This window comes from Phyllobates terribilis, unplaced genomic scaffold (assembly GCF_046119375.1).
Source record: "Phyllobates terribilis strain yellow unplaced genomic scaffold, ASM4611937v1 Scaffold_3__8_contigs__length_932513732, whole genome shotgun sequence".
Taxonomy (NCBI): Eukaryota; Metazoa; Chordata; class Amphibia; order Anura; family Dendrobatidae; genus Phyllobates; species Phyllobates terribilis.
Genome location: NW_027362763.1, coordinates 623928034 through 623955064, shown reverse-complemented (window position 1 = coordinate 623955064; position 27031 = coordinate 623928034). Strand labels below are relative to the sequence as shown.

At 46.0% G+C, this 27031-nt stretch overlaps 1 protein-coding gene across 4 annotated transcripts in view; it reads right to left on the bottom strand.

Annotated features, from left to right (window-relative positions):
• The window catches only part of RAB4A (RAB4A, member RAS oncogene family), a 108188-nt gene that overhangs the window by 55267 nt on the left and 25890 nt on the right, over window positions 1-27031 (bottom strand). For 2 of the 4 annotated variants that reach the window (XM_073671528.1, XM_073671527.1), the window contains exons 2-3: window positions 20223-20303; window positions 19267-19381 (exon numbers count right to left, since the gene is read on the bottom strand). In XM_073671528.1, coding sequence (XP_073527629.1) covers window positions 19267-19381; window positions 20223-20303 — 196 coding nt within the window. The remainder of the gene's footprint in view (window positions 1-19266; window positions 19382-20222; window positions 20304-27031) is intronic. The other 2 variants (XM_073671529.1, XM_073671530.1) reach the window with 1 other exon arrangement.

Here is a 27031-nt window from a genome sequence, read left to right as displayed (position 1 = left end):
GTGACGCTGGACAGAATTGTAAAAATTGGCCTGGTCATTAAGTTCTTCCAATATTTACAGCTACAACTATTTTCCCCCCTTCACATATTAGTAGTTCTGCTTCACCCCACCTGTCTTATTTATTCCATTATTTCTATGTCCTGTTCTGTACAATTATGTGACTCTTCAGTTGTTTTTTTTAAACTATACCTGTCAAACTCTGGCCCGTGGGACAAATCTGGCCTGCAGGGTAAATATATTTGGCCCATGACACCAGAACCACCACCACTATGTGAGGCCATTATTCTGTATGGAGGACTTTTGGGGGCTTATTATACAGTACTGTCTAGAATGCAATGTGGGGTCATAAGACTATAAGGAGCATCATGTAGGGCTTATTATTCTGTATGGACTATGTGGGGCCCATTATTCTGTATGAAGGACTATGTGGGGCCCATTATTTTGGATGAAGGACTAGGTGGGGCCCATTATTCTGTATGGAGGACAATGTGGGGTCCATTATTCTGTATACTGGATGACCCGTGACTTTGTCCAATATTTCATTTTGGCCCTCTGTGTGTTTAAGTTTGATATCCCTGTGTTAAACCATGTCTAATGGAGAGACCAGACTAGTCAAGAAATCTTGCAATTTATCATCACCTATTCAGTTAGCCATTAAAAGGTATCAACCACGAAGGACACACACTTTTTATTATTGGAATATGTTCATACATGCCATTTTTGAGGCGCATTTTTTTTTTTCTAAAGTAAAAACCAAAAGTAAAAACCAGTGAGCTTTTTTTCATATGCGCATTTTTTTTGCTTGTGTTTTTTTCCTCATTCATTAGAATGGTTGAAAACGCTAAAAGAATTGACATGCTGCTGTAGCACCCTGAGGACTCGGCAGCTACAGGGGTATTGCACCTCAACCCAGAGGTGTGGTATTCCACTCCCGGGTAAGGATGGAGTGTGGAACTGAGCTAGTTAGCTGCATACACTACATACATCCCATTTCCGGGGGACAGATCGATGGTACTCCCACTAGGTATATGTGCAGGTACGACAGTGTCTGTCCCTGGCTGGAGTGGGAGGGGGGTGGAACATCCCAGTAGTGTAGGGGCAGATAGGGGGAGCAGTCTGGATAAGGCTAGGAGCTCATTGGGTGCTGGTCACCTGAGCTCACACATAGAGGGAGTATATAAGGTGGGCACCATCTGAGGACAGGGTCAGTCAGTCAGTCAGCAAGTCTTTGTAGAGCAAGAGGTGCAGAGCAGAGAAGCTCAGCCAGAAGGGCTGACAGGGAGTTGTGGCTCCGGCTGGGTCCAGCTCCAAGGCCAAGTCAGAGAGAGAGAGAGAGAGAGAGGAGTCAGAAGGCCCAGAAAGGAAAGAAGAAGGAACCCCAAGACCCCAGAATACAAACAGCAGGGTGAAGGGTTGGCGCATAAGGGTACCGGATCCCAAGCTGGCAGAGGCCAAAGCACACCTTAGCCAGGAACCGGAGGTCGTGGGCAGGATCTGCCACGACCCTCACCAAATCCACTAGGAAGGCACACCAAGTATAGGGTCAGGGAACCCAGAAGAGGTACACCAACAAGAGGCCCGAGGGAGCCGGACATAAGTGGATCCCTGGTGGGAACGGCCAGTAGAAAGGGAAGTCAGAAAGGAGCTCAGGACCACGCTCCAGAATTGCTTGGGGGTTGGCCGAGTCCAGGACCTGGTGGACGCAGCACGGCCAGAGTGACCAACAGAACACCAGCAAGTAAAAACCCCTGAACTGCACAGCCCGACTCTGAGTCTTCTTGCTTAACTCTCCTGCACCTTCACAACCACCATCCTCTACATCTGACCCCCTGAGGCTATACCCCTCCCGTTGGGGGTTATACTACCACAGCTGCACACATACCACCAGCCTCAGCGGACCCTTCTGCAGCGGCGGCCTTTTGACCGCAAATCAACGGGTGGCGTAGTCGACACTAAGAACATCTAACAACATCTGCAAAGACTGCCGCACACTGAGTTTGACACCCTGGGCACGGACCGGGTCGCCGCCACTCGGAGACTACAACCCCCATCTGATCCGGTTCCGGGTATCCCCAAACAGCACTGGCCCAGGGGGCGCGTCAACTTTGGCGTAGTCGGCAGGATTTCGTGCCCGCAATCACCGGGTACTGCGTGCCTGAAGAAAAGTTCACATTTACCTCAAAAAGAAGTCTCCCGCCGATTCCAGAGGGTCCCCGCCATCGGACGCCATCACGGATCGTTTCCCGCCGGTTGCCCGCCATCTGCAGCTTTTTCCCGCCATCCACGGGGTTTCCCGCCACTGGGAGACGATTCCCGCCATTTCCAGAAGATTTCCCGCCTTGGAAGAGCGGACGCCATTATGGGCGTGCCAGAGGGTGGCAAGAGGCCACCTCCCATCGTGGGCCAGGTCAAGGAATGGCGCCAAAAGCGGAAACCGCCCCCACCAACAGAGACTGTGATGCTAGAGATGTCCATCAGCGTGAGGGAACTGCCCCTGGAACTGACAATCACTAAGTTGCCCCGGGACCACCCTCAATGTGGGTGGATACAGAACAAAAGAGCGAAGATGGGTGCAGCCTGGAGGAGTCTGGAGAGAGCGCACCCGGAGATGAGAAGTCTGGAGAGGAGTCCAGAGAAGTCGCACCCGGAGATGGAGGGAGAGTCAGGCAGCACCGACCCTGTGGTCAGGAGCCTGCTGCAAGCGACAACCCCACTAGGCCTGGTGGAGATCCTGGCACAGCTCCCCCAAGACCGGGAGTGTGCGCAGACCGCGCTGGAGCGCCTCGCACGGAGGATGGCCCAGGTGCAGCGAGAGACGCTGGCGGAGTGGAGCCGAGAGATGGCCCTGCAGGCAGGAACCCGCCAGCGAAGCACGCCACCCGAGACGAGGAGACAGACCGCCTCTGAGGATGGTGCAGGAGGAGTGAAGGCCGGAGACGGCGCCGAGGAGGGAGCTGAACAGACGGAGGCAGGTAAAGGGGACGTCACTACCCCGAGCCGAGAAACCGTGAGCCTGCCCCAGCTCCCCGTCGCAGAGCCCGAAATTCCCCCTGCCGTGCCCGTCGCTGCACCGTCACCGCTCCAGACTAGGCCTCAAACAGAAGCCGCGGCCACGCCCCCTGTGACGTCACGCGCCTCAACCCGGAGCGCGGCCAAGCAGGAGACGCCACCGGCCTGGTCGCAAGGCCGAGTACCCCCGGGCGCCGCAGTATCAACAGCGCCCTCTACCTCCACGGAGCCACCGGCCTGGTCGCTAGGTCAAGTAACCCCGGGCGCCGCCGTCTTCACGGTGCCCTTTACATTCAGGGTGCCCCAAGCCTGGTCGCAAGGCCTGGTGAACCCGGGCGCCGCTACCACCACCGCGCCCTCTACATCTCGAGTGCCGCACCTGGGTGAAGACTTGTTTGCCCAGCACACTTGCCCGGATGGGCAGCCCTTTATATGGCCACCGGAGTATTACCAACTTGAGCTCCAAAAGGAAAGGCCCCTGTGCGAGCCCCTGATTCCGGTTCCGAAGCCCGTCAAGAGGACCCCGCTCTCGCTGGAGGAGGCGCAGTTCGAGTGGGACCCCACCGGAGGAGACCTCATTGGGTTCACCCAAGAAACTCGGGCGGCCGCAGCTGAACGTGCGGAGTGCTGCCGGCAGCAGTTAGAGGTCTTCGACCGGGAGCGACGAGAGAGGCGGGTCCGAGAGCAGCGGCTGCAGGAACAAAGCGCAGAGCAGAAGAGCCGAACCCGGAGGAACCCCCGTGCAGCCCACGGTCCCCGTGCCACCGGGACTGTAATTAAATTCCAACTGCAGCACGGTTGGGGTTTCATCAGGGATCATCACACCCCCGGCGACGTCTTTGTCACCCGCAGAGACGTAGAAAGCCATCTGCCGGAGGGACACAGAGGTCGTGACCTATATGTAGGGGATGAGGTCACATTCACCCGGCACAAGTGTGCCAAAGGACCCTACGCCCTCCATGTACACCGGCTGACGGAGGAGGAGCTGCGGTGTGAGGAGGAGCAAGAGGACCCGGACGGGTCTGAAGCCTACTTGCAAGAAGGAGCAGGAGGACGCCGTCATTAAAGTACGGTATCGTGAAACTGTATATAGTTACCCGTCAGGGTACCAGAACTGCTGCTGGTTTAAATATGTTCCCCGTTGGGACAAGTGTGAACTTAAACCCGTGTGTCCCCTATTCCCACTGACCGAGGACTGAGAGCGGTCATCTTTTCCTGATACCTGGCCGAGGACTGAGAGCGGCCATTTCCCCTTGTATATAGTTGCGCTTTTTAAGGCGCCCCCTACTGGTTTTATAGGAAACTACAAGAGACTGTCGCACTTTACCCGGTCACAAGTTGCACCGTGGCCGGAGGTACAAGAATATTTATAAGGAAAAGTTTTATGCTGATAATGTTTATATGTTTTCTATGTTTATGTTTTTGAAAAAAAATTGTATGTTTGTGGATGTTATTATTCTCTTACAGCCCGAGGACGTGCTGTGATTTACCAGGGGGGAATGTAGCACCCCGAGGACTCGGCTGCTACAGGGGTATTGCACCTCAACCCAGAGGTGTGGTATTCCACTCCCGGGTAAGGATGGAGTGTGGAACTGAGCTAGTTAGCTGCATACACTACATACATCCCATTTCCGGGGGACAGATCGATGGTACTCCCACTAGGTATATGTGCAGGTACGACAGTGTCTGTCCCTGGCTGGAGTGGGAGGGGGGTGGAACATCCCAGTAGTGTAGGGGCAGATAGGGGGAGCAGTCTGGATAAGGCTAGGAGCTCATTGGGTGCTGGTCACCTGAGCTCACACATAGAGGGAGTATATAAGGTGGGCACCATCTGAGGACAGGGTCAGTCAGTCAGTCAGCAAGTCTTTGTAGAGCAAGAGGTGCAGAGCAGAGAAGCTCAGCCAGAAGGGCTGACAGGGAGTTGTGGCTCCGGCTGGGTCCAGCTCCAAGGCCAAGTCAGAGAGAGAGAGAGAGAGAGAGAGAGAGAGAGAGGAGTCAGAAGGCCCAGAAAGGAAAGAAGAAGGAACCCCAAGACCCCAGAATACAAACAGCAGGGTGAAGGGTTGGCGCATAAGGGTACCGGATCCCAAGCTGGCAGAGGCCAAAGCACACCTTAGCCAGGAACCGGAGGTCGTGGGCAGGATCTGCCACGACCCTCACCAAATCCACTAGGAAGGCACACCAAGTATAGGGTCAGGGAACCCAGAAGAGGTACACCAACAAGAGGCCCGAGGGAGCCGGACATAAGTGGATCCCTGGTGGGAACGGCCAGTAGAAAGGGAAGTCAGAAAGGAGCTCAGGACCACGCTCCAGAATTGCTTGGGGGTTGGCCGAGTCCAGGACCTGGTGGACGCAGCACGGCCAGAGTGACCAACAGAACACCAGCAAGTAAAAACCCCTGAACTGCACAGCCCGACTCTGAGTCTTCTTGCTTAACTCTCCTGCACCTTCACAACCACCATCCTCTACATCTGACCCCCTGAGGCTATACCCCTCCCGTTGGGGGTTATACTACCACAGCTGCACACATACCACCAGCCTCAGCGGACCCTTCTGCAGCGGCGGCCTTTTGACCGCAAATCAACGGGTGGCGTAGTCGACACTAAGAACATCTAACAACATCTGCAAAGACTGCCGCACACTGAGTTTGACACCCTGGGCACGGACCGGGTCGCCGCCACTCGGAGACTACAACCCCCATCTGATCCGGTTCCGGGTATCCCCAAACAGCACTGGCCCAGGGGGCGCGTCACTGCAGATTGGAAAATATGCCAAGTATTTCAATGCCCGGTTGCAGAGTGTGAATTAAATATTTGAAATCTCATTCATTTTGCTGGTACCATTAAACCCTGCAAAAGCACCATGTGTGAACATATCCTGTGTTACGTGCATATAAATATCGCCTAATATTAAAATAAACTGTGCATACATATTATACAAAAACAATGATGTGACATCAAGATTTTAAAAATTAATATACAATGCTATATTCCAGAGGAAGCTGCCACCATGCAGCAATACCCGGGAAGGGGGGAAATGCCCCACCGAAAGTTACCGTATCTTAGCAAGGATTCCTCTTTGTTAACACGGTTTAGTAAATTCACCTTTGCAATGTGAGCTCTGATCAGATCAAAGCACAGTAGTAAAAAAATTAATTAGGAAACCCATTCCATTAAGCAATTAACACCTTCCTGACCAAGCAATTTTCAGGGTTTTTTGTTTTTTTAGAACTGTTGTTTTTTTTTTTATCTCCCCTTCTTCCAAGAGTCATAACGTGGAACAAGTTGTAGTAATTTTGAATGACACTATTTATTTTATGTGATGTACTGGAAAGTGGGAGAAAAAACACGTGGCAAAATAGCAAAACAAAAATGAAACTCCATAATGTTTTTGTTTTTTTTACAGCGTTTAAAGCATCAAAGTCAGGGAGCTGACATATGACGTAACTGCTGTTGATGTTACTAAGGAGGGAAGGATGAATGCACCTCTCTATGGAGGTAATTATATTACCTACATTTTTATTAACCCTTTCATGACATATTGTACTTCAAGATAGTGGGAGAATTTCGACTTGCGTTTATTTGTGAACAAATCAGAAATTTGGCTAAATTTTTGCAAATTTCATACTTTAAATTTTTACGCCCTTAAATCAGTTATTTATATGACAGACAATACCCAAAAGTGACACCATTCTAAAAACTGCACCCCTCAAGGTGCTCAAAACCACATTCAAGAACTTTATTAACCCTTCAGGTGCTTCACAGGAATTAATGGACCCCCAAAATGTTACCCTTGTAAAATGAAAAATAAAGTAACAGGAGAAAATGCACCATGAAATTTGTTGTGCGATTTCTCCTGAGTACGCAGATACCACATATGTGGTGGAAAACTACTGTTTGGGCGTACGGCAGGGCTTGGAAGGGAAGGAGCGCCATTTGAGTTTTGGAATGTGAAATTGGCTGGAATCTATAGCAGATGCCATGTTGCGTTTGGAGAGCCCCTGATATGCCTAAACAGTGGAAACCCCCCACAAGTGACCCTATTTTGGTAACTAGACCCCTCAAGGAAGTAATCTAGATGTGTGGTGAGCACCTTGAACCCTCAGGGGCATCACAGAATTTTATAATGATGATCCGTGAAAATTAAAGAAGACATTTTTTCCACAAAATTATTATTTTTGCCCCAATTTTTTCCTTTTTACATGAATAACGGAAGAAAATGCACGTTAAAATTTGTTGCACAATTTTTCCTTAGTACTGTGCTAGAAAACTACTGTTTGGACGCATAACAGGGCTCGGTAGGGAAGGAGCACTATTTGGGTTTTGGAATGCGAAATTGGCTTGAATTGATATCGGACATCATGCAGCATTTGGAGGGCCCCTGGTTTGCCTAACCAGTGGAAACCCCCCACACGTGACCCCAGTTTGGAAACTAGACCCCTCAAGGAATTAATCTAAATATGTGGTGAGCACCTTGAACCCACGGGGGCTTAACAGTATTTTATAATGTTGAGCCGTGAAAATTAAAAAAAACACTTTTTTTTTTTTTTAAACACAAAAATGTTCCTTTAGCCTCAAATATTTTATTGTCACAAGGGTAGCAAGAAAAAAATGGACCTCCTAGTTTCTTGCGCAATTTCTCCTGAGTACGCCTATACCCCATATGTGGTGGAAAACTACTGTTTGTGTGCACCGCAGGGCTCGGAAGGGAAGGAGCGCTATTTTGTCTGGAAAAGGTTGTGGACACCATGTCACATTTGAAGTGCCCCTGACTTGCCAAAACAGCAGAAACTCCCACAAGTGACCCTCTCAAGGAATTAATCTAGAGGAGTAGTGAATATTTTTAACCCTCAGGCAATTCACAAACTTGTATAACATTGGGCTGAGTAAATATTACTATTTTTTCCACTAAAATGTTGCTTTGACCCCAAGTTTACAATTTTCAAAAGGGATAATAGGAGAAATTGCATAACAAATTGTACTGATGATGTACTCAGGAGAAAACTAATACCCTCGTCAGTGGTCGAAAACTACTTTTGAGGCACAGTACAAAGTTCAGAAGAGAATGAGCGTCATATTACACTGCAGATTTTGCTGTTATGGTTTGAGGGTGCCATGTCACATTGGCAAAGTCCCTGAGGTCCCAGAACAGCAGAAACCCCCATAAGTCACCCCATTTTACAAACTACACCTCTCAATGAATTAATCTAGGGTGCAGTGAGCATGTTGACGCCACATGTGTTTCACAGAATTTTATACCATTGGGTGGTGAATAAAAAGTAATTACATTTTTACCACAAAAAAATTTTTAGACCCAGATTTTACATTTTCACACTGGGAAATGGGTAAAAATAGTGTGACAATTTCTGCTTAACGTGGCAATACCCCTTATGTGGATGTACAGTACTGTTTAGCCACAAGGGGAGACTCGAGAGAACTATTTGACTCTTGGAGAACAAAATTATTGTAGAATCGTTTGCTCCATATGCAGAGCCCCTAAGTGCCAGAAGAGCAGAATCCCTCCTGAAGTGACCCCATTTTGGAAATTACACCCCTCTGGTAATTTGCTGAGTGAAAATTACAAACTGCCATTGTAGTGCCCTGTACGTTGTAGTGCTCAGTACGTTGCATTGACCAATAGGTTGCAATGACCAGTACGTTGTACCCAGCTTGTGCTTCTGGAGACACGCACCCGTAAATTAGACGGGCTCTCATCAATACCGAAATGCCAAACATTAGGACGCTAAATGTGATTTAGGCCCGCTTGGACTAAGAAAAGAGGGGAGCATTTGGGATCGCAGAATTCACTGGATTTCTTTTAGTGGGCGAGGAGCCATAGTGCTTTTCCAGAGCCTTTCTACTGCCAGTAATGTGGAAGACCCCTATATTTCAGTTAACAGATGATGAACCTGAGTGGGGACTTGCTTTTTTGTGGATTGAGTTGAAGTTTTTGTTGGGAATATTTTACATAATGATTAGGATCACAAATATCCGGTGCTCTATGCTAAGCACTTACAAGTGCTTCTCATTAAATTAGAATATAAAAACGTTAATTTAGTTCAGTTCTTCAATACAAAAAGAAAAACTATATATTATACAGTCATTACAAACAGTGATCTATTTCAAGTGTTTATTTCTGTTCATGTAGATGAATATGGCTTACAGCCAATGAAAACACAAAAGTCATTATCTCAGTAAATTAGAATACTTTATAACAAAAATGTTTTTTTAAATCCGAAACGTTGGCCTACTGAAATGTATGTTCAGTAAATGCCCTCAATACTTGATCGGGGCTCCTTTTGCATCAATTACTGCATCAATGTGGCGTGGCATGGAGGTGATCAGCCTGTGGCACTGCTGAGGTGTAATGGAAGCCCAGGTTGCTTTGATAGCAGCCTTCAGCTCGTCTGCATTGTTGGTTCTGGTGTCTCATCTTCCTTTAGACCAGAGGTCTCAAACACGCAGCCCGTGGGCCGCATGCGGCCCCTGGGGCTGCTTTATGTGGCCTGCAGGCACCGACCCCTTGATGATCCTGACCTGGTCCAGGAGGAGCAGCTGACAGCAGCGCTGCATTGCCACACAGAGACTGTCTCCCATCACAGCATTTCCAATGCCATTTCCAATGACGTCACTGCCATGCGCAGAAGTCAGAGTCCAGCAGCTGGCATTGGAAACCGTCGGGATCGTCAAGGGGTCGGACTCTGTGGTGCCTGCGGGCCACATCTGCAGGAAGGATGCCGAGGGAAAGGAGGACAGGTGAGAATCATCTTTTTTTTTTCTCTTACGTGTGTGAAGAACAGCACAGGGGGCATAAAGCCACAAGATGGGGACCAGGATGGGGCACATTACTACAAGATGTTTTCCATTATTACTATATGGTGCTAATTGTAAGACAATGTTACTGTATGTGGCCAATTGGGGGAAACAAAATTGTAAAAATTAAAAAAAAAATTAAAAATAAAGCACGAAAAAAATTTTGCACTAAAAATGCTGTTTTATATATAAACTAAAGTAAACACAAAAAAGTGCACGTATATTATCGCCACATCCGTAATGACCCAAGCTATAAAAAATAAACACGGCAAAAATGTTCAAAAGGTGTATACAAAAAAAATAGTATTGCTAAAAATGTCACTTTGAACAAAGAATGCGGCCCTCCAAATTAAATTTTTTTCCATGTGCGGCCCATATACCCAGCCGAGTTTGAGACCCCTGCTCTAGACAATACCCCATAGATTCTCTATGGGGTTAAGGTCAGGCAAGTTTGCTGGCCACAGTGATACTGTTGTTTTTAAACCAGATATTGGTACGTTTGGCAGTGTGGACAGGTGCCAAGTCCTGCTGGAGAATGAAATTTCCATCTCCAAAAAGCTTGTTGGCAGAGGGAAACATGAAGTGCTCTAAAATTTCCTTGTAGTCGGCTGCGCTGACTTTGGTCCTGATAAGTCAATGTGGACCTACACCAGCAGATGACATGGCTCCCCAAACCATCACTGATTGTGGAAACTTCACACTAGACCTCAAGCAGCTTGGATTGTGGCCTCTCCACTCTTCCTCCAGACTCTGCGACCTTGATTTCCAAAGGAAGGCAAAATTTACTTTCATCTGAAAACAACACCTTGGACCACTGAGCATCAGTCTAGGTCTTTTTCTCCTTGGCCCAGGTAAGACGCTTCTGGCGTTGTCTATTGGTCGTGATTGGCTTGACACAAGGCATGCGACACTTATAGTCCATGTCCTGGATACGTCTGTGTGTGGTGGCTCTTGAAGCAATGACTCCAGCAGCAGTCCACTCCTTGTGAATGTCTCCCAAATTTTTTAATGGTCTTTTCTTAATCCTTTCATGGCTGCGGTTATCCCGGTTGCTTGTGCACCTTTTCCTACCACACTTTTTCCTTCCACTCAACTTTCCATTAATATGCTTGTATACAGCATACTGTGAACAGCCAGCTTCTTTAGCAATGACTTTTTGTGGCTTACCCTCCTTGTGGAGTGTCAATGACTGCCTTCTGGACATCTGTCAGGTCAGCCGTCTTTCCCATGATTGTGGAGCCTACTGAAACAGACTAAGGGACCTTTTAAAACTCTTAGGAAGTCTTTGCAATTTACTGAGATAATGACTTGTGTGTTTTCATTGGCTGTAAGCCATAATCATCAACACTAACAGAAATAAACTGTTAAAATAGATCACTCTGTTTGTAATGACTCTATATAATATATGAGTTTCACTTTTGTATTGAAGAACTGAAATAAATTAACTTTTTGATGATATTCTAATTTAGTGAGAAGCACTTGTATAACGGGGTTTACATCTAAGGCCATGGCCCCACTGTCAGTATTTTTTATCAGGAGTGGGAGCCAAAACCAGGAGTGGGTGATAAATGCAGAATTGGTGACTTGTTTCTATTATACCTTCTCTCTGATTGTTCCTCACCTGGTTTTGGCTCCCACTCCTGAGAAAAAATACTGACCGAATACTGATAGTGGGGCCGTGGCCTAAATCTCAGAGTGAAGTGATTCAGATGAAACCCCCAAGGGATGCATTCACTATAATGAGGCAGCAGAGTTACACAGGAATCCGTCTGCCCTCTGTTCAGCATTTTCCTTTATTTCAGAGCTGCACAAAACTGTGGCCGACCTCACTTTTATGCACGCCTGTCAGGTATTCCCCAGGGACGACACGAGCGAGATCACGCGAGATCACACGATATCTCACCGTGCCATCACTCTGTCACGTAGGTATCGGCAAGCGACCAGTGAAAGTAAGGCGTCACACCTCCGGATTCCAACGCATGGAATACGTGTTTACGCCCCCGTACTGTCAGCTTCACGATAGCCCGATTATTATTATTATTCGCTGCCACCACCGTCTAGTTTGAAATATACTACAGGCCTTGTCGGACGCCTGCATTCTGGTAGCATATATGGCTTCGGGGAGGGAATGATTACAGGACAAAAGAAACAGAACTATGAAATTTTATATTTAATCCAAAAGGGGGGCAGTGTTTTAGAAAAATATACAAGATTTTACAAAGGAGACATACAATACATAAGAAGCTACACAGAATAATAAGGATTAAAGAAGACTTACTGTATACAGTCCTTTTTTACTTAATCCCTGTATGGGACTTAAATTTTTATTTTTTTGATCACTGGTTTATTGCATTGCATGAGACCTGTCAGTTTTACACTGACAGATCGCCTGTCAGACTCAGCTGCTGGCTGAGTCTAACAGGCCACCATAACTGGCAGACCCGAAGGTCTGATCCCCCGTGATGAGATCCGAGTTGGGAGAGGTGTGAGAAGGCAATCGCGGCATCTAGAAGATAGCAAATGGTTAACATCATGGGGACCTGATCCAATCACCTGTCAGAGTTGTCACTCTGCATCGGAACCACAGCGCTTGCAGGACCCTGGGGTCCTGAGCGCTGCGAGACTGCCAACCGCTGATAAAAGCGCTGCAGAAAGCCCAGCAAGTGCTGACGTTTATCTACCGTTGGCGGTCGGGAAGAGGTTAAACGAGTGTTCTGGTTTTAAAGAGGACGTGTTGCCAGATCCTAAGTTGCCAGTTTATGCTCATATTTTATTCCTGCTATTGCACAGTTTTCAGGTTTTTTGTTTTTTTTTTCCAGAGAAATGTGTTTGTTTTTTTTTTTCACTTAGGCTATGTGCCCACGATGCAGAAATGCTTCAGATTTTTCTTGAGCGTTTCTGCATCTCCCTGGCAGAAAAAAACCCATGCGGATTGTACATGTGTTTTTTCTGCCAGGTAGAAGCGTTTGTGAAGCATTTTTTAACAAGCGATTTCACATGCGGATTGACAAGCGCTTTCCAGGCGATTTTTGTATCACTTGGAAAAGTGCTTGACAACTTGGCCACACTATATAAATCCATGCAAACAGCATGGATTTGTATAGTGTGACCAAGTTATGATGCTGAAAATGCAGCATCAATAGTAAAAAAAAAGAATAAAAATGGTGAAAATAAAAAATAAAAATTATACTCGCCTTCCGACGGCCCCCGATCTCCTTCTCCGGTGTCTTCACGTGACCTGTCACATGACTAAATGACGCCATGATGGTCCTTTTACCACCGCGAGCAGCCAAAGACACCGGGGGCCATCAGAAGGAGAGTACATTTTTTATTTTAATTCTTTTTTAACTACAGGTTCTATGGTACCCGAGTCTGGAGGAGAGTCTCCTCTTCTCTAGACCGGGGTACCATCCGCGCATTGAACCGCACAATATCCGCATGTGCATGTGTAATCGTGCGGATGTTATGCGGTCCAATGGCAGCTCAAACGCCGTGATTCTGCAAAACTAATGGTAGTGCTGCAGATTTTTCCGCAATGATAATCTGCAGCGGAAATTTCTGCAGCATGTGCAGAGCACACGCGGATTATCATTGGGGAACATTGCAGACCTTCTACCAAGGTCTGCCGATAAGGAAAGAAGGTGTTCTTCTGCACAACAGAGTATCGCCAAGACTGTTTTCAGGTCTCCGTGTCTCGTGCTTCCCTGATGACAGAGGTGAGCGACCGTAGTCAAGCAGTTTGAGTAGACTTTTACGTGAGTGTCCCAAATCAACAATGTTGCTGATTTAAGTACTTCCTCCACCGCCTTCAGCGGTACCATCCGCGCATTGAACCGCACAATATCCGCATGTGCATGTGTAATCGTGCGGATGTTATGCGGTCCAATGGCAGCTCAAACGCCGCGATTCTGCAAAACTAATGGTAGTGCTGCGGATTTTTCCGCAATGATAATCTGCAGCGGAAATTTCTGCAGCATGTGCAGAGCACACGCGGATCATCATTGGGGAACATTGCAGACCTTCTACCAAGCATTTTTTAAGCGTTTCCGCGGCGGAATTGCCGCTGTGGAAAAACGCTTAAAAAATGCATCGTGGGCACGCAGCCTTAGTGCTATTTTTATGGCTTTTACAAGGGGGTGTGTTGACAGAAGACACGCCACCAGAGAATCTAGGTGCCATACCCCAATGTAAAGTCCAAAAATATCAGCACAAAAAAAAAAAAAAAAAGACCCATATCTCTGGAACCATGTGGCGGATTTAAGATCCAAAAAAAAAAAAAATAAATAAAAACTGGGTTAATCAGGGTAGCAGCAGAAATAAAACACTGGCCACTTTTGACTTTTTACTAATCCTTTTATTATATATGGCATTTGTCGCCGTCTTTCTACTCTACTGGAGAGTTTGAATGACTATCCGAGAGGCCTTTGGTTTTCAAAATTGCATATTCAGAAGCCAGGCAGCCACACAGACTTTCTGGTCTGTAGATTGGCCCCTGGTGAAGGAGGTTTCTGACTGGTGGAAGAATCAGGGGACCATCTACACTCAGGCTGCCAAACAGGCTTCTCTTCAGCCAGAGTGGTGCTATTAGGATTACTTTGTCCCCTTTGGTTATTTTCTGTAGCGTCCTTGGTAGAATCGAAACGGGAGATTGAATCTCCACTGGTGGGCAAACGTGTCTATGCCTAGACCAGTATAGTCTGGGTTCAAGGAGAAGTACCGATCTACTTTTGCGCTCTGGTGTCCTGGAAAAAAAAATCTACCTCTGGGTAATCCCACCTTCTGGTTAGCATATGGAAGACTTCTGAATTTAGACCCCATTCACCCAGATGAATATTTCTCCTGCTCAGGAAATTGGCCTGGATGTTGACGGAGCCTCTTATGTGGAGAGGCTACCTCTTCTGCACAACAGAGTATCGCCAAGACTGTTTTCAGGTCTCAGTGTCTCGTGCTTCCCTGATGACAGAGGTGAGCGACCGTAGTCAAGCAGTTTGAGTAGACTTTTACGAGAGTGTCCCAAATCAACAATGTTGCTGATTTAAGTACTTCCTCCACCGCCTTCAGCTCCCTGAAACTGGGGGATTGTTGGCTGATCTCTCTTGACCAGAGTCCCTGGAAGCAAGTTTGGGAGACCGTAGCTCCCCATTCTCTTTTGCCAGCATCTACTTTTATAGTTACTAGAGGGTGCTGGATCCAGGGGACTCCTCTCTTTAGGTTCCCTGGACTAAGCCACCAGGATAGAGGGGCTTTTACTTGAGAAGGTACTGGAATATTTCTATCTAGGGATTCTGGGGACCCTTCCCAATTTGCAACAATATAGGTCTGCAAGGTTCTGGTGTGTGCTTGGACCCAGGTTACCGCTTGGATGCAAAATGTCATGGAGCGGAGGATTGACATAGCAAAACTCACCGACATCAATTTTTGGCTTCGCAGGTAGGCTATCCTTGATCTTAGCTGGACCTGTTTTTCTTTGGGTTAGAAGGATGTTTGTCTATGAGAATCCACTAAAATACCTAAGAATGTCTTTGCCATAGAGTGAACCATGACTGATTTTTGATGGATCACCAGCCATCTCAGGGATGTTAGAATTTAGGTTGTGGTTTGTAGATGTTCCTGAAGTAATGGTATAGAGGGAGCCACAAGCATAAGATCGTAGCGATATGGTATTATACAAATATTTTCTCTTCTGATGTAGGCCATGACTCCTGCCATAATCTTTGTGAAGATTTGCCGCACCGATGCTATTCCAAAGGGTAAAACATTGAATTATTAACGCACGACTTGTCTTCCCTGGGCAACCGCAAACCTCAGTTTATTTCCGATAGGTTGGGTGAATTTGGACATAATACTCATTCTGTAAATCGATGGTTGCCATAGTGAAGTCTAGTCCTATCAGGGGGACGGTCGAGAATTCTATTTTTTACTGCCTCCTGGACTGATTTTTGGATTCCATGGGTTTGTGCACATTTTGAGCCATTGGGGAGGAATTTTGAAATACGACTCCCTACTATTTTGGCATCATGGTTTGTTTTGAAGCATTTCTCTCCAAGGTCAACATTTCTGCCCCACCATCTTTTTGGATAGTTCCACCTGACCGACTTTCCTTTTCCTCTGCACTGAGGTGGTTGTTGCTGAGAAAGTCTAAAGGATCTCTTCCTGGAGCTTCTTGGCTCAGGTACAGATTTTTTTTTTGTCTGAGATCTTCTCTAATAGGTCGTCGAGAGGTGGTCCAAACATGTATTTTCCCTTACAGGGAGTAGAACAAAGCTTCATCTTCATAGTCACATCACCACTGCATGATTTTAACGAGAGAGTGCACGTCTCACAGAATTCAACAGAACTGACGAACTTGTCACCCTTACCGATTCTGCCTAAACCTCCGCCAGAAAACCCTTGGCTTTCTGGAGGAGAGGTAAAGATGCTAGAATATCTTCTATGGGAGTGCCCATAGTAAAATGTTCTTCCAGCTGAACAAGCCACCAGGACATTGATTGTGCTATGCACGTGAAGACAACATTTGTGTTCTGCAGGGTTGCTGAAGTTTCACAGAATCTACTTAAAAGGCTGTCCATCTTGCGTTCTAGAGGATCCTTCAGCTGAGTGGAATCCTCAAATGGCAATGTTGTCTTTTTGGTCACTCTTGCAACCCGAATGTCAATCTTCGGTACTTCAGACCAGTATTTGCAGTTTCCTTATCCACTGGGAATCGGTCTCTTAGTTCAGCGGGAATACTCAGTCTCTTCACTGGGGATTCCCATTCATCCAAGATTAAGTCCCGGATGTTCTTGTATATGGGAAATACCATCATCTTCTTTGACCGGAGGCCGTTGAACATCTCTTCTTGAATCGTTCAAGTAGTTTTCTCTTCTTCCACCTGCATGGTTTTTCTTACCGCCATAAAGAGTTCCTCCATATCCTCGAAAGAAAAATAATATTTTCTATCCTGAACAACTTCTGGGGCTGGGCTTAGTTCGCCTCCCTCTACAAGTTCTCCCGGTATGGACATTCTTCTTGATAGTCCAAGTCAATTTCTTCTTCCTGGCTAATCTTTCTTTCCTTAGGCCCTATAGAGATACTGGAAGTGGAATGGGAAATAAAGATTGGATTTCCAGGCGAAGTATCCCCTTGTTCTCCTCCATTAAGGAAGGTTGTTCATCTTTAATCATTTTTTTCAGTGCATTCCTGGCATATAGGTTTTCTATGGGAAGATGACAATATTTTTTGCACAAATTGCACATTTGCGGCTCGATGTTTTAGATTTGCTCCTTGGTGTAGGCTCCTTGTCCCCATAAAAGAGGGGAGAAGGGAAAAATGCCATCATACACAATAACCTGCACCATGGAGAAGGACCCCCAATGCCAAACAACTTACTAGGACTGGAATAGCATTGGGCTCTGCAGACCCGCAGCGGAAACAACCTAAACCCTCCATGTATAAAACAACAGGATTGGTCCTACCTTAGGGTGTCTTCTGTCCGTGGCTTTTATATAGATGACCAGACCCAGTGCCTTCCTCTTCATCAGAAGAACTCCTACCCCCATTGTTCAGCTGTGAGAGCAAGGGGTGAGTGGCCCATGCAATCATCAGCAGACATTTCCGCCACAAATTCTCCTTATCCTGTCTGTTAGCCCGCCACGTTCCAGCGTGGAACTCAAAACCGGAAGCGAAGTCATAAAAAGACACCCGATGTCAGATGTCCCTTCCGGCCGGCATCTCACGCTGTCCCAGGTCTGGCAAGGATAACAAGGGGGGAGGAGGAGATCGGCTGGAGTGCTCAGAAAGGCCTCCAGCCTGAAGAATCCCCCCAGACTTTACTCGAAGGTGCAGACTGGAAGGGAAGTCCTGAGTCCTTAGGAGACAGGAGCAGCGTTCATACTAATAAGGACAGGAAAAAACACAGGAGAGAAGATGTGGGGCTATTTGACCTCTTTGTGTTTCCTGTCCCGTTTAGGGTGGGGTAACATTGTCCTGTGGTGATGTTGTGGGGGGTTATTGGAGAAAAATATGTATATATCTATCAGAATTTAAAACCTGGCACGGATTGATAGCAGGCATCTCCTGCCTTTCAGCAGCGCTGCATCCACACTTACACAGCACATGCAATCCGGGTTTGATATTGATAAAGGCCTGAGTGTATAAGGTCGAAACGTTACATTCACTTTGGATTGCTTCATGAAATAATGAAATAAAAAATTTTTGCATCAATTTTGTGCATAATTTTGAGCGTCGAGTACTCTGATACATACAACCCCTGGCAAAAAATATGGAATAACTGGGCTTGGAGGATGATCATTCAGTTGTTTAATGTTGTTGAAAAAAAGCAGATCACAGACATGGCACATCTCGTGTTGGAGCCATGATTCAAGTCAGTCCACTTGGTGCAACAGCTCTCCAAGGTGTCATCACTCCATTTTAGATGCAGACTAACGAGCTGATCTAATTTGATGCAGGTGTTAGTTTTGGAAATGAAAATTTACAGGGTGATTCCATCATTTTTTCCTCAGAATTGAGTGATTCCATAATTTTTCCCTCTGCTTGGTTTGAAAAAAAAATACCCTTACTGAGTACCACATTTTTAATCTTGATTTCTTTTAGTGTTTCTTAAAGCCCTAAAGTTGCTATTTGAAATGACTTTAGTTTTGTGCCATGTCGGTGATCTGCTTTTTTTCAACAACTGAATGAACATCTTCCGAGCCCGGTGACTCCATAATTTTTGCCAGGGGTTGTATATGTTATAGGGTGGAACCTTCACTTGTTCACCATTCTTACACCAAGTGCGGTATACTTATCTGAGTGCCATCTGAGACAGGTCGACTATTAAAGGGGGTTGCCCGGTGACTACGTGACTGGAGAATTATGAATACTCACATCACACACACTGCGTGCTGGGAGGTTTCTCCGATGCTGGCGCCATTCCAACTAGATGGGAAAAGCCTCGCTAAATGCAAGTGTACTGAGCGAGGCCAGAAACAGTCTTGTCAGAATGTGGCCAGGAGTACGCATATCGCTCACTTGCGGTCACAAGGCTCCCAGCTTGGCACACAGCATGCAGTGTGTGCGATGTGAGGATTCATAAGTCTGCAGTCACATCGCGTGACTGCAGACTTGCAGCTGAAGGCCACAACCCCACTGTCAGTATTTGGCAGTATTTTTTCTCAGGAGTGGGAGCCAAAACCAGGTGAGGAACAATCAGAGAAAAGGTACAATAGAAACAAGTCACCAATTCTGCATTTATCACCCACTCCTGGCTTTGGCTCCCACTCCTGAGAAATAATACTGACCGAATACTGATAGTGGGTTCGTGGCCTTAGTCCGGACAATCTCTTTAAGACTGGGTATGGAGTGTTAAGTGGCAAATGTATCAAGCAGAGAATTGCCCATCTAAATATGTCACCTCAAACAGTATGCAGGTGGATGTGAGGGGGGGTGGGTAATGAGGGATTCATACCGAAATCTTTCTTGTCCTGCTGTATCCCAGATTTGTAGCTTCACATATTTACCACCAACATTTATTATCTTAGAGCCAAACTCTACTCCTATTGTGTGATTGGAATCCTCTTTAACTAGAAAAGAAGCAGAAGATCATGGCAAACATCTCATCCTGTAAGCAATTATCAACATGATCCTCTTCATATAATAGTATTACAAGTTATCTTATGTATGGGTGCATACTGCATAAAGAGAATACATACTTTATCTTTAGTTGTGACTTTTAAGCCAACACTCTTAATAAAAGGTTTTCCGCCCCACACAATCACCTATGAATTCTCTGCAGCCAAATACAAATAGGCTTTATTGGTAGGACCAAAATACAATTAGTGTTGCCAAAGCAAGAAAATAAATAAATAAAAAAAATGCAGCCTCCCTGTCCCGCTGGCCTGGTTCTCCCACCTCCTCTAGCCTGGTTGGCACGTGACCCCTGCAGCCACTAACTGGTTTCAACAAGCAGGTACCAACCAGTTTAAAATTTTCAATTAAAAATTTTTATTTTTCCATAACGTTACCATATCTAAAATAAATTACAGAGCTGTTACTCATCCTTTCCGGACCTAGTGAGCGCAACAGTTCTGCCGACATAGATGGCACAAGCCACTAAGCCCAGTGATTGGCGGCAATAGTGATTTGCAATATAGACATGACGTCACAGCTGCGCCTATCAACAACGACTGGGGCAGCCGTGAAGAGCCGACAATAGCCCTGAGAGGGTGAATAACCGATCTGTTTTTCATTTCCATCGTGTTGTGACTTATAAAAAGTACCATTTTAAAACATAAGTAAAAGTAAAAAACATAAAAGAACATATTCATGCATTCTAGCTATATACCCCAGAGGGATAAAAAAAACAAGTGTAGACTCCGCACATGAACATAACCTATGTAACAGTACTCCAAGGTCCACACTTACATTTCTTCTCAATAAACTGGTGCAGCAGACAGGATTTTCCAGTACCGGCATTCCCAATGACCAGGAATTTGAACAGGAAATCTGAAACGCAGTAAGATATTAAATTACAGAATGACCTATGCCACAGATACATATGACACACCATGGTCGTCATTGTTACAAGCAAAGTTTAAGAAGTGTCAATTTAAAGGGAAGCCATAATCAGAAAATTATCCATTATTTAAAATTAGACTTTTGTGTTAAAAGTATTTTATAAAAGTGTTGGTAATGTTTTTTCCCCCAAGATTAGCTTAAGAAAAAAAAAGAAATCTTAACAATTTTCACATTGGCCACTGGGATATTTCTTAAACTAATTTCCTGTTGTTTCAAGAAGTAACTCATGTGCAGTGCACTGTGAAAGTATTTAGCCCCCTTGAACTTTTCTACCTTTTGCCACATTTCTGGCTTCAAACATAAAGATATAAAATTCTAATTTTCTGGGAAGAATCAACAACAAGTGGAACACAATCGTGAAGTGGAACGAAATTTATTGGATATTTTAAACTTTACCAAATTAAAGACTGAAAAGTGGGGCGTGCAATATTATTCGGCCCCCTTGAGTTAATACTTTGCAGCGGCACCTTTTGCTGCGATTACAGCTGCAAGTTGCTTGGGGTTGGTCTCTATCAGTTTTGCACATCGAGAGGCTGAAATTCTTGCCCATTCTTCCTTGCAAATCTTTATGTTTGAAGCCAGAAATGTGGCAAAAGGTAGAAAAGTTCAAGGGGGCCAAATACTTTCACAATGCACTATACATAACCTCAATTGTCAGATCCCAACCCTATGTTTTGTACTGAAGCATCTCATGAGCCTGTGCAAAGTTCATTGTGAAGGAAGGGGGAGCACGTCAGCTGTAACATTAACTATTGAGATTGGTGAATCCTTTGTTATCAGTGGTGTATAGAAGTGTTGTCACTGTAATCCAACCAATGATCATAAGCAGTGATGAGCGAGCGTGCTCGCAACTGCTTGGTACTCGCTCTGCATATTTGGCGCTCTTTAGACAGTGAATAAACATGCGGGGATTGCCTGCCACTCACTGTAATGCCGCAGCCATGTTGGTTGTGGCATTACAGTGATTGGCTGGCGGCACAGCGTCATTGGGTCTATATCAGACCTCGTTACCCTATGCTCGTAACAGTCTACCTTTCAAACAGGCAGAGTAGGGAGAGAATTGAAGGTTAATTTAGTCAGGTATTCCACAGCAATATACATCTAAACTAACAGTCCTTTAACCCCTTAAGGACAGAGCCAGTTATGTAGTTAATGACCAAGCCAAATTTTACAATTCTGACCACTGTCACTTTATGAGGTAATACCTCTGGAAAGCTTCAGACGATCCCACTGATTCTGAGACTGTTTTTTCGTGACATATTGTACTTCATGATAGTACTAAAGTTTATTCGATATCACTTGCGTTTATTTGTGAAAAAAAAGGAAATTTGATGAAAATTTAGAAAATTTTGCAATTTTCAAACTTTGAATTTTTATGCCCTTAAATCAGAGAGATATGTCACACAAAATAGTTAATAAATAACATTTCCCACATGTCTACTTTACATCAGCACAATTTTTCTAACCAACATTTTTTTTGTTAGGAAGTTAAAAGAGTTAAAAGTTGACCAGAGATTTCTCATTTTTCCAACAAAATTTACAAAACCATTTTTTTAGGGACCACATCACATTTGAAGTGACTTTGAAGGGTCTACATGACAGAATATACCCAAAAGTGACACCATTCTGAAAACTGCACCCCTCGAGGTGTTCAAAACCACATTCAAGAAGTTTACTAACCATTCATGTGCTTCACAGGAACTGAAGCAACGTGGAAGGAAAAAATTAACTTTTTTTCACACAAATTTTACTTCAGGCCCCAAATTTTTAATTTTCTCAAGGATAACAAGAGAAAATGGGCCCAAAATTTGTTGTGCAATTTTTCCTGAGTAAGCAGATACCCCATATGAGGGGAAAACCAATGTTTGGGCGCACAGCAGGGTTCGAAAGGGAAGGAGCGCCATTTGACTTTTTGAATGTAAAATTTGCTTGAATAATTAGCGAAAGCCATGTCACATTTGGGGAGCCCCTAATGTGCCTAAACAGTGGAAACCCCCCACAAGTGACCCCATTTTGGAAACTAGATCCCTCGAGGATTTTATCAAGAGGATAGTGAACATTTTGAACCCAGAGGTACGACATAGAATTTGATAACATTAGGTCATCATATTGAATAAGTTGTCATTACTCTTGAGCGCTAGTGCGCTACTTGAGTTTGTATCGGGTACTCGGGTATGCACCCTGTATCGCGGACACTCGAGTCCCTGCCCCACATGTTTCACGGGTGTTAAGACACCCAAAAAAAACATACGGGGATCGCTTGTGTATGGCAGGCAATCCCCGCGTTGTTTTTTTTTTTGTTTTTTTGCTTGTGTAACAACCACGAAACATGCGGTGCAAGGACTCGACCATGTCACTCGAGCACCCGCGATACTCGGTGCATACCCGAGCACCATATGCAAACTCAAGAAGTGAGCACTTGAGCTCAACACTAGTCGCCATATCGTCATCATTTTTTTTCCCTACTTTTGAAAAACTCCTACCCCTAACACAAACCTAACCTTAGCCCTAATCGTAACCGTAACCCTAATCCTGGGCTAACCCTAACCCTAGGCTAACCCTAACAAAAAATATATATTTTTTATTCTATAATTTTTAATTTACCCAAGGGGGGTATATAAGAGGGGGTTTGCTTTTATCACTGTGATATGGTTTATTACAGTGATCAAAATGAACCAATAGGGAAAATTCCAAGTTGCCGGGCAGAGCTCGGTGAATAGCGGCGATCACGTGACAGGGGACCGGAAAAACCGGCCCTGATCATATTTTCCAGGGTCTCCGCTACACCCGGTAGCTGAGATGCCGGAGAATTTCCGACTCCGGGGGGCACTACAGCCTTATTCCTGAGCGACGCATTTTCACAGTGCTGAGGAATAAGTACCCTTAACTGCCGCCGTGAAAATGCGTTACGGCGGTCGTTAAGGGGTTAAAGGGCCAATCCAGATGCATATATTTATTACAGGTGACCGCAGGAGTTAGGCAGGCAGAGTTTGTGGACACTATACAGCAGAATAGGGTCAACTGCACGTTCTGTTTGTTGCTGTTACTGATATCAATAGCCCTAGATATTTTTTTTTGCTCTTAATCCTGATTACTTGCTTAAAAAGCAATACAGTACACCATTTTACTGCTCCATTTCCTTGTTAGCAGAATTCAGCTCGATTTTTTTGATTTTATTCGCATTGCTGTATTGTGGAAGCAGAGAAACTTGGAGCAAGAGGAGATCACATGTAGCGATGTCTAAATATATGAGCAGCCACGGTCACACGAAGGCGACGGTGGGAATGTGCAATTACTGTTGCACGATGTGGATGATGATGATGAGAAAATGCCAGCAAGTCAGCAGGAGTCCCAGGGTACATACTGGAAGACAAGGTGGTGGAAGATGAAGTCGCTGACCCAACCTGGGAAGGTGACAAGCATAGCGAGGACAGCAGCACAGAGAGCGAGGGAGGCATAGCATCACAACAGGCAGGAAGAAGCAGTGGGGTGACCACAGACACAAGGCAAGTGAAGGGAAGTTGCCAGTCCAACTGTTAAGTCTTCCAGAGTCTGACTCTGTTTAAAAGACTGTCCAGATAACCCCAAAAATTCCATTTGCAACATCTGTCATGCCAGCATCAACAGGGGCAGCAAAACTACCAGCCTGACAACCCCCAGCATGCTCATGCACATGACAGCAAAGCAGCTGACTAAGTGGGCTGAACGCCTAGGTTCTAAATCAGAGTCTGCGGGAGACACCACTTCCTGTTCCGCTGTTGTGCGTGCATGCCAATCCCTTGTCCATGGCGCAGATGCCTCCCGCCCTGCTCCGTCATTGCACACTTGCAACCATCACCATCAGCAACCATGTCCTCCCAGTGGAGCGTTCAGTTGTCCCTACCCAAGTCCTTTCAATGCATGCGCAAATATGCAGCCAACCACCCACAGTCCACAGCGCTAAACTGCCACATTTCTAGACTGCTTCCACTAGAAATGTTGCTTTTTAGGCTTGTGGAGACGGAATCTTTACGCAAACTCATGGGCAGCTGCCGTCAGTTGGTACTCAGTCCCCAGCCACCACTATTTCTCCTGGTGTGCCGTCCCCGCCTTACACAAGCACATGTCCCAGAACATTACTCGTGCCCTCAACGCAGTTACTGGAAAAGTCCACCTAACCACGGACAAATGCTTGTGGCCAAAGACGGCACATCTCGCTGACTGCACATTGGAAGCCGGGACCCAGTCGGACCCTGGGGCGGAACATGTCCTCCCGACACCGAGTATTGCGGGCCATGGGTCATCCCCACCTCCTCCTCTTCAGACTCCATCTCCGAAATGACCACATCAGTCGGAAGCACTGCTTCGGTACAGCTTCAACAGGCTGGGCTGAAGCTAATATGCTTAGGGGACAAACCGCACACCGCTGCAGAGTTGTTGACAGCTGTAACAGAGCAGGCAGATCTGTGGCCATTAACGCTGAACCTACAAGCCAGGCATGGTCGTGTGTGACAATGGCCAGAACCTGGTGGCGGCTCTGAAGCTAGGCGAGCTCGCACACGTACAATGCCTGGCCCATGTGCTCAACCTAGTGGTTCAGTGGTTTCTCAAAACCTATCCAGATTTGGCTGACCTGCTTGTGAAAGTACGCCGCGTGTGTGCCCATTTCCGAAAGTCAACTACAGCTTCCTGCCCTCGCCGTGCTTCAGCAGCGTTTGCAGCTTCCAGCTCACCGACTGGTGTTTGATGTCACCACACGTTGGAACTTAATGTTGCATATGTTGGGAACAATTTGTAAGCAGTTATTGAGTACCAGCTTCAACACGCCCCCGTTGAAATTCAGGTCATCCTCTGCACAAAAGAGCTGAGGAGTGGGCATGAATGTTAGACATCTGTGCCGTCCTCCAAAACTTTGAGCACTCCACTAAGATAGTGAGCGGTGATGACGCCATAATTAATGTCACCATCCAGCTTCTTTTCCATGACACAGACTCCCTCATACATGGCTCATGTTTAAGTGATAAATTTAATGTAGCACAGATTCATCTCAGCTAAAAGTCTAGACCCTTAGATCAGGAATAGGACAGACATTTATAGGACATTTCATAACTTTCCCAAATTCTTATGAAAAAATATTCCCCACAAACTGTATTGAACTACTCCATGACTCCGACTGAAACGCTCGCTGCTCACAATTAAACCGGAGGCATTGCAGGCGAATCACGATGAAATGGAGCAAGGATCCATACAGGGTGATGCCACACAGCCCAGCCTCATCTCAACGTGGACTGGGTGATAATGAAGAGGAGGAGGAGGAACAGGGGCAGTTTTCCTGCGCTGCTGACAGTTTTACCCACACAACAGTCATACCATCTGTTCAGCGTGGATGGCCTGAGGAGAGGGAGAAGAAGGAGGAAGACGAGGATGAGAGCATGGACAGTCGTCCTCTTGGTCAGGACAGGGAAGACATGGCTGTTGGCAGTCTGGCACACATGGCTGAGTATGTTCAGCTGCCTTTCTCGTGATCCTCGCGTTGTACACATTTTAGCCGACAGTAATTACTGGTTGGACACACTTCTAGACCCATGCTACAAGAACTTTCTATCTCTCCTTCCCGTGGCGGAGAGGACTAATAAAATTTTGCCGTATCAGAAGGCCCTTGTTGAAGAGTTATTAAAAAAAATTCCCATCTGAAAACGTTGGCGGTAGAGGTCACAGTTTGTTGGGACAACCAAGGAGTACAGGCGAGGGAGGCACAAAACGATGCAGTAGAGGCAGGGGAACTGTTAAAGGTGTGGGACAGTTTTCTCAGACCCTCCCAGCGACCAGGCCCTGATGCGTGGGGTATTCTGACAAGGAGGGAAAAGTTTTGGAAGATGCTGAAGGAGTACCTTGTCGACCGTACCAATGTCCTTCATGATTCCTTGGTCTCATATCTATTGGGTATCCAAGCTGGACCCATGGCATGAACTGGTTCTCTACGCTTTGGAGGACCTGGCCTGCCCTGCTGCTAGAGTTTTGTCAGAGCAGGTTTTTAGTGCCGCCAGGGGGTATGTTAACTGATAGGTGCATCAGCCTGTCAACTGAAAATGCTGACAGGCTGACTCTTATAAAAAAGAACAAGGGCTGGATTGGGCCAGACTTCTCAACACACCAGATGATAGCAGTGGAACAAAGTCAAATCCAGTGGGTTTTTTTTGTTGGGGGGGGGGGGTGTCTATTCCACTCCTTAATAATTGGAGCAACAAAGCATAGCCGGCTGATGGCCCTCTAACAATAGTAAAAGCCGCCTGATGGCTTTGTAAAAGTAGGCTTTGTGACTTTTACAGTCCCACCTTCATAAATGAAACAGAATGTGTTTAATCATGTTTCACACCCCACATGGTCAGATTTTTTGGTTATTTATTTTGCCTTATATACAAGTCATTACCCTCGAAAGAATGTTACTTAACATTTTTTCCAGGAAAATCCACTTTGGCTTCATTTTTGTATGTTTTATTGTGAGTCTGGAAAAGTGGTGTAATACTCTGACAACATTGTTCACAGCAGCAACCTGGGAGTCAGAGAAGCTTCCAGTGGTCTTCCCCTTGATGTTCCCATATCATTTGACCACTAATCCCATCGATTTGGCCAATTTTTAAGCTCCCTCCAGACCTCTGGGGGTGGGAGGCCGTCAG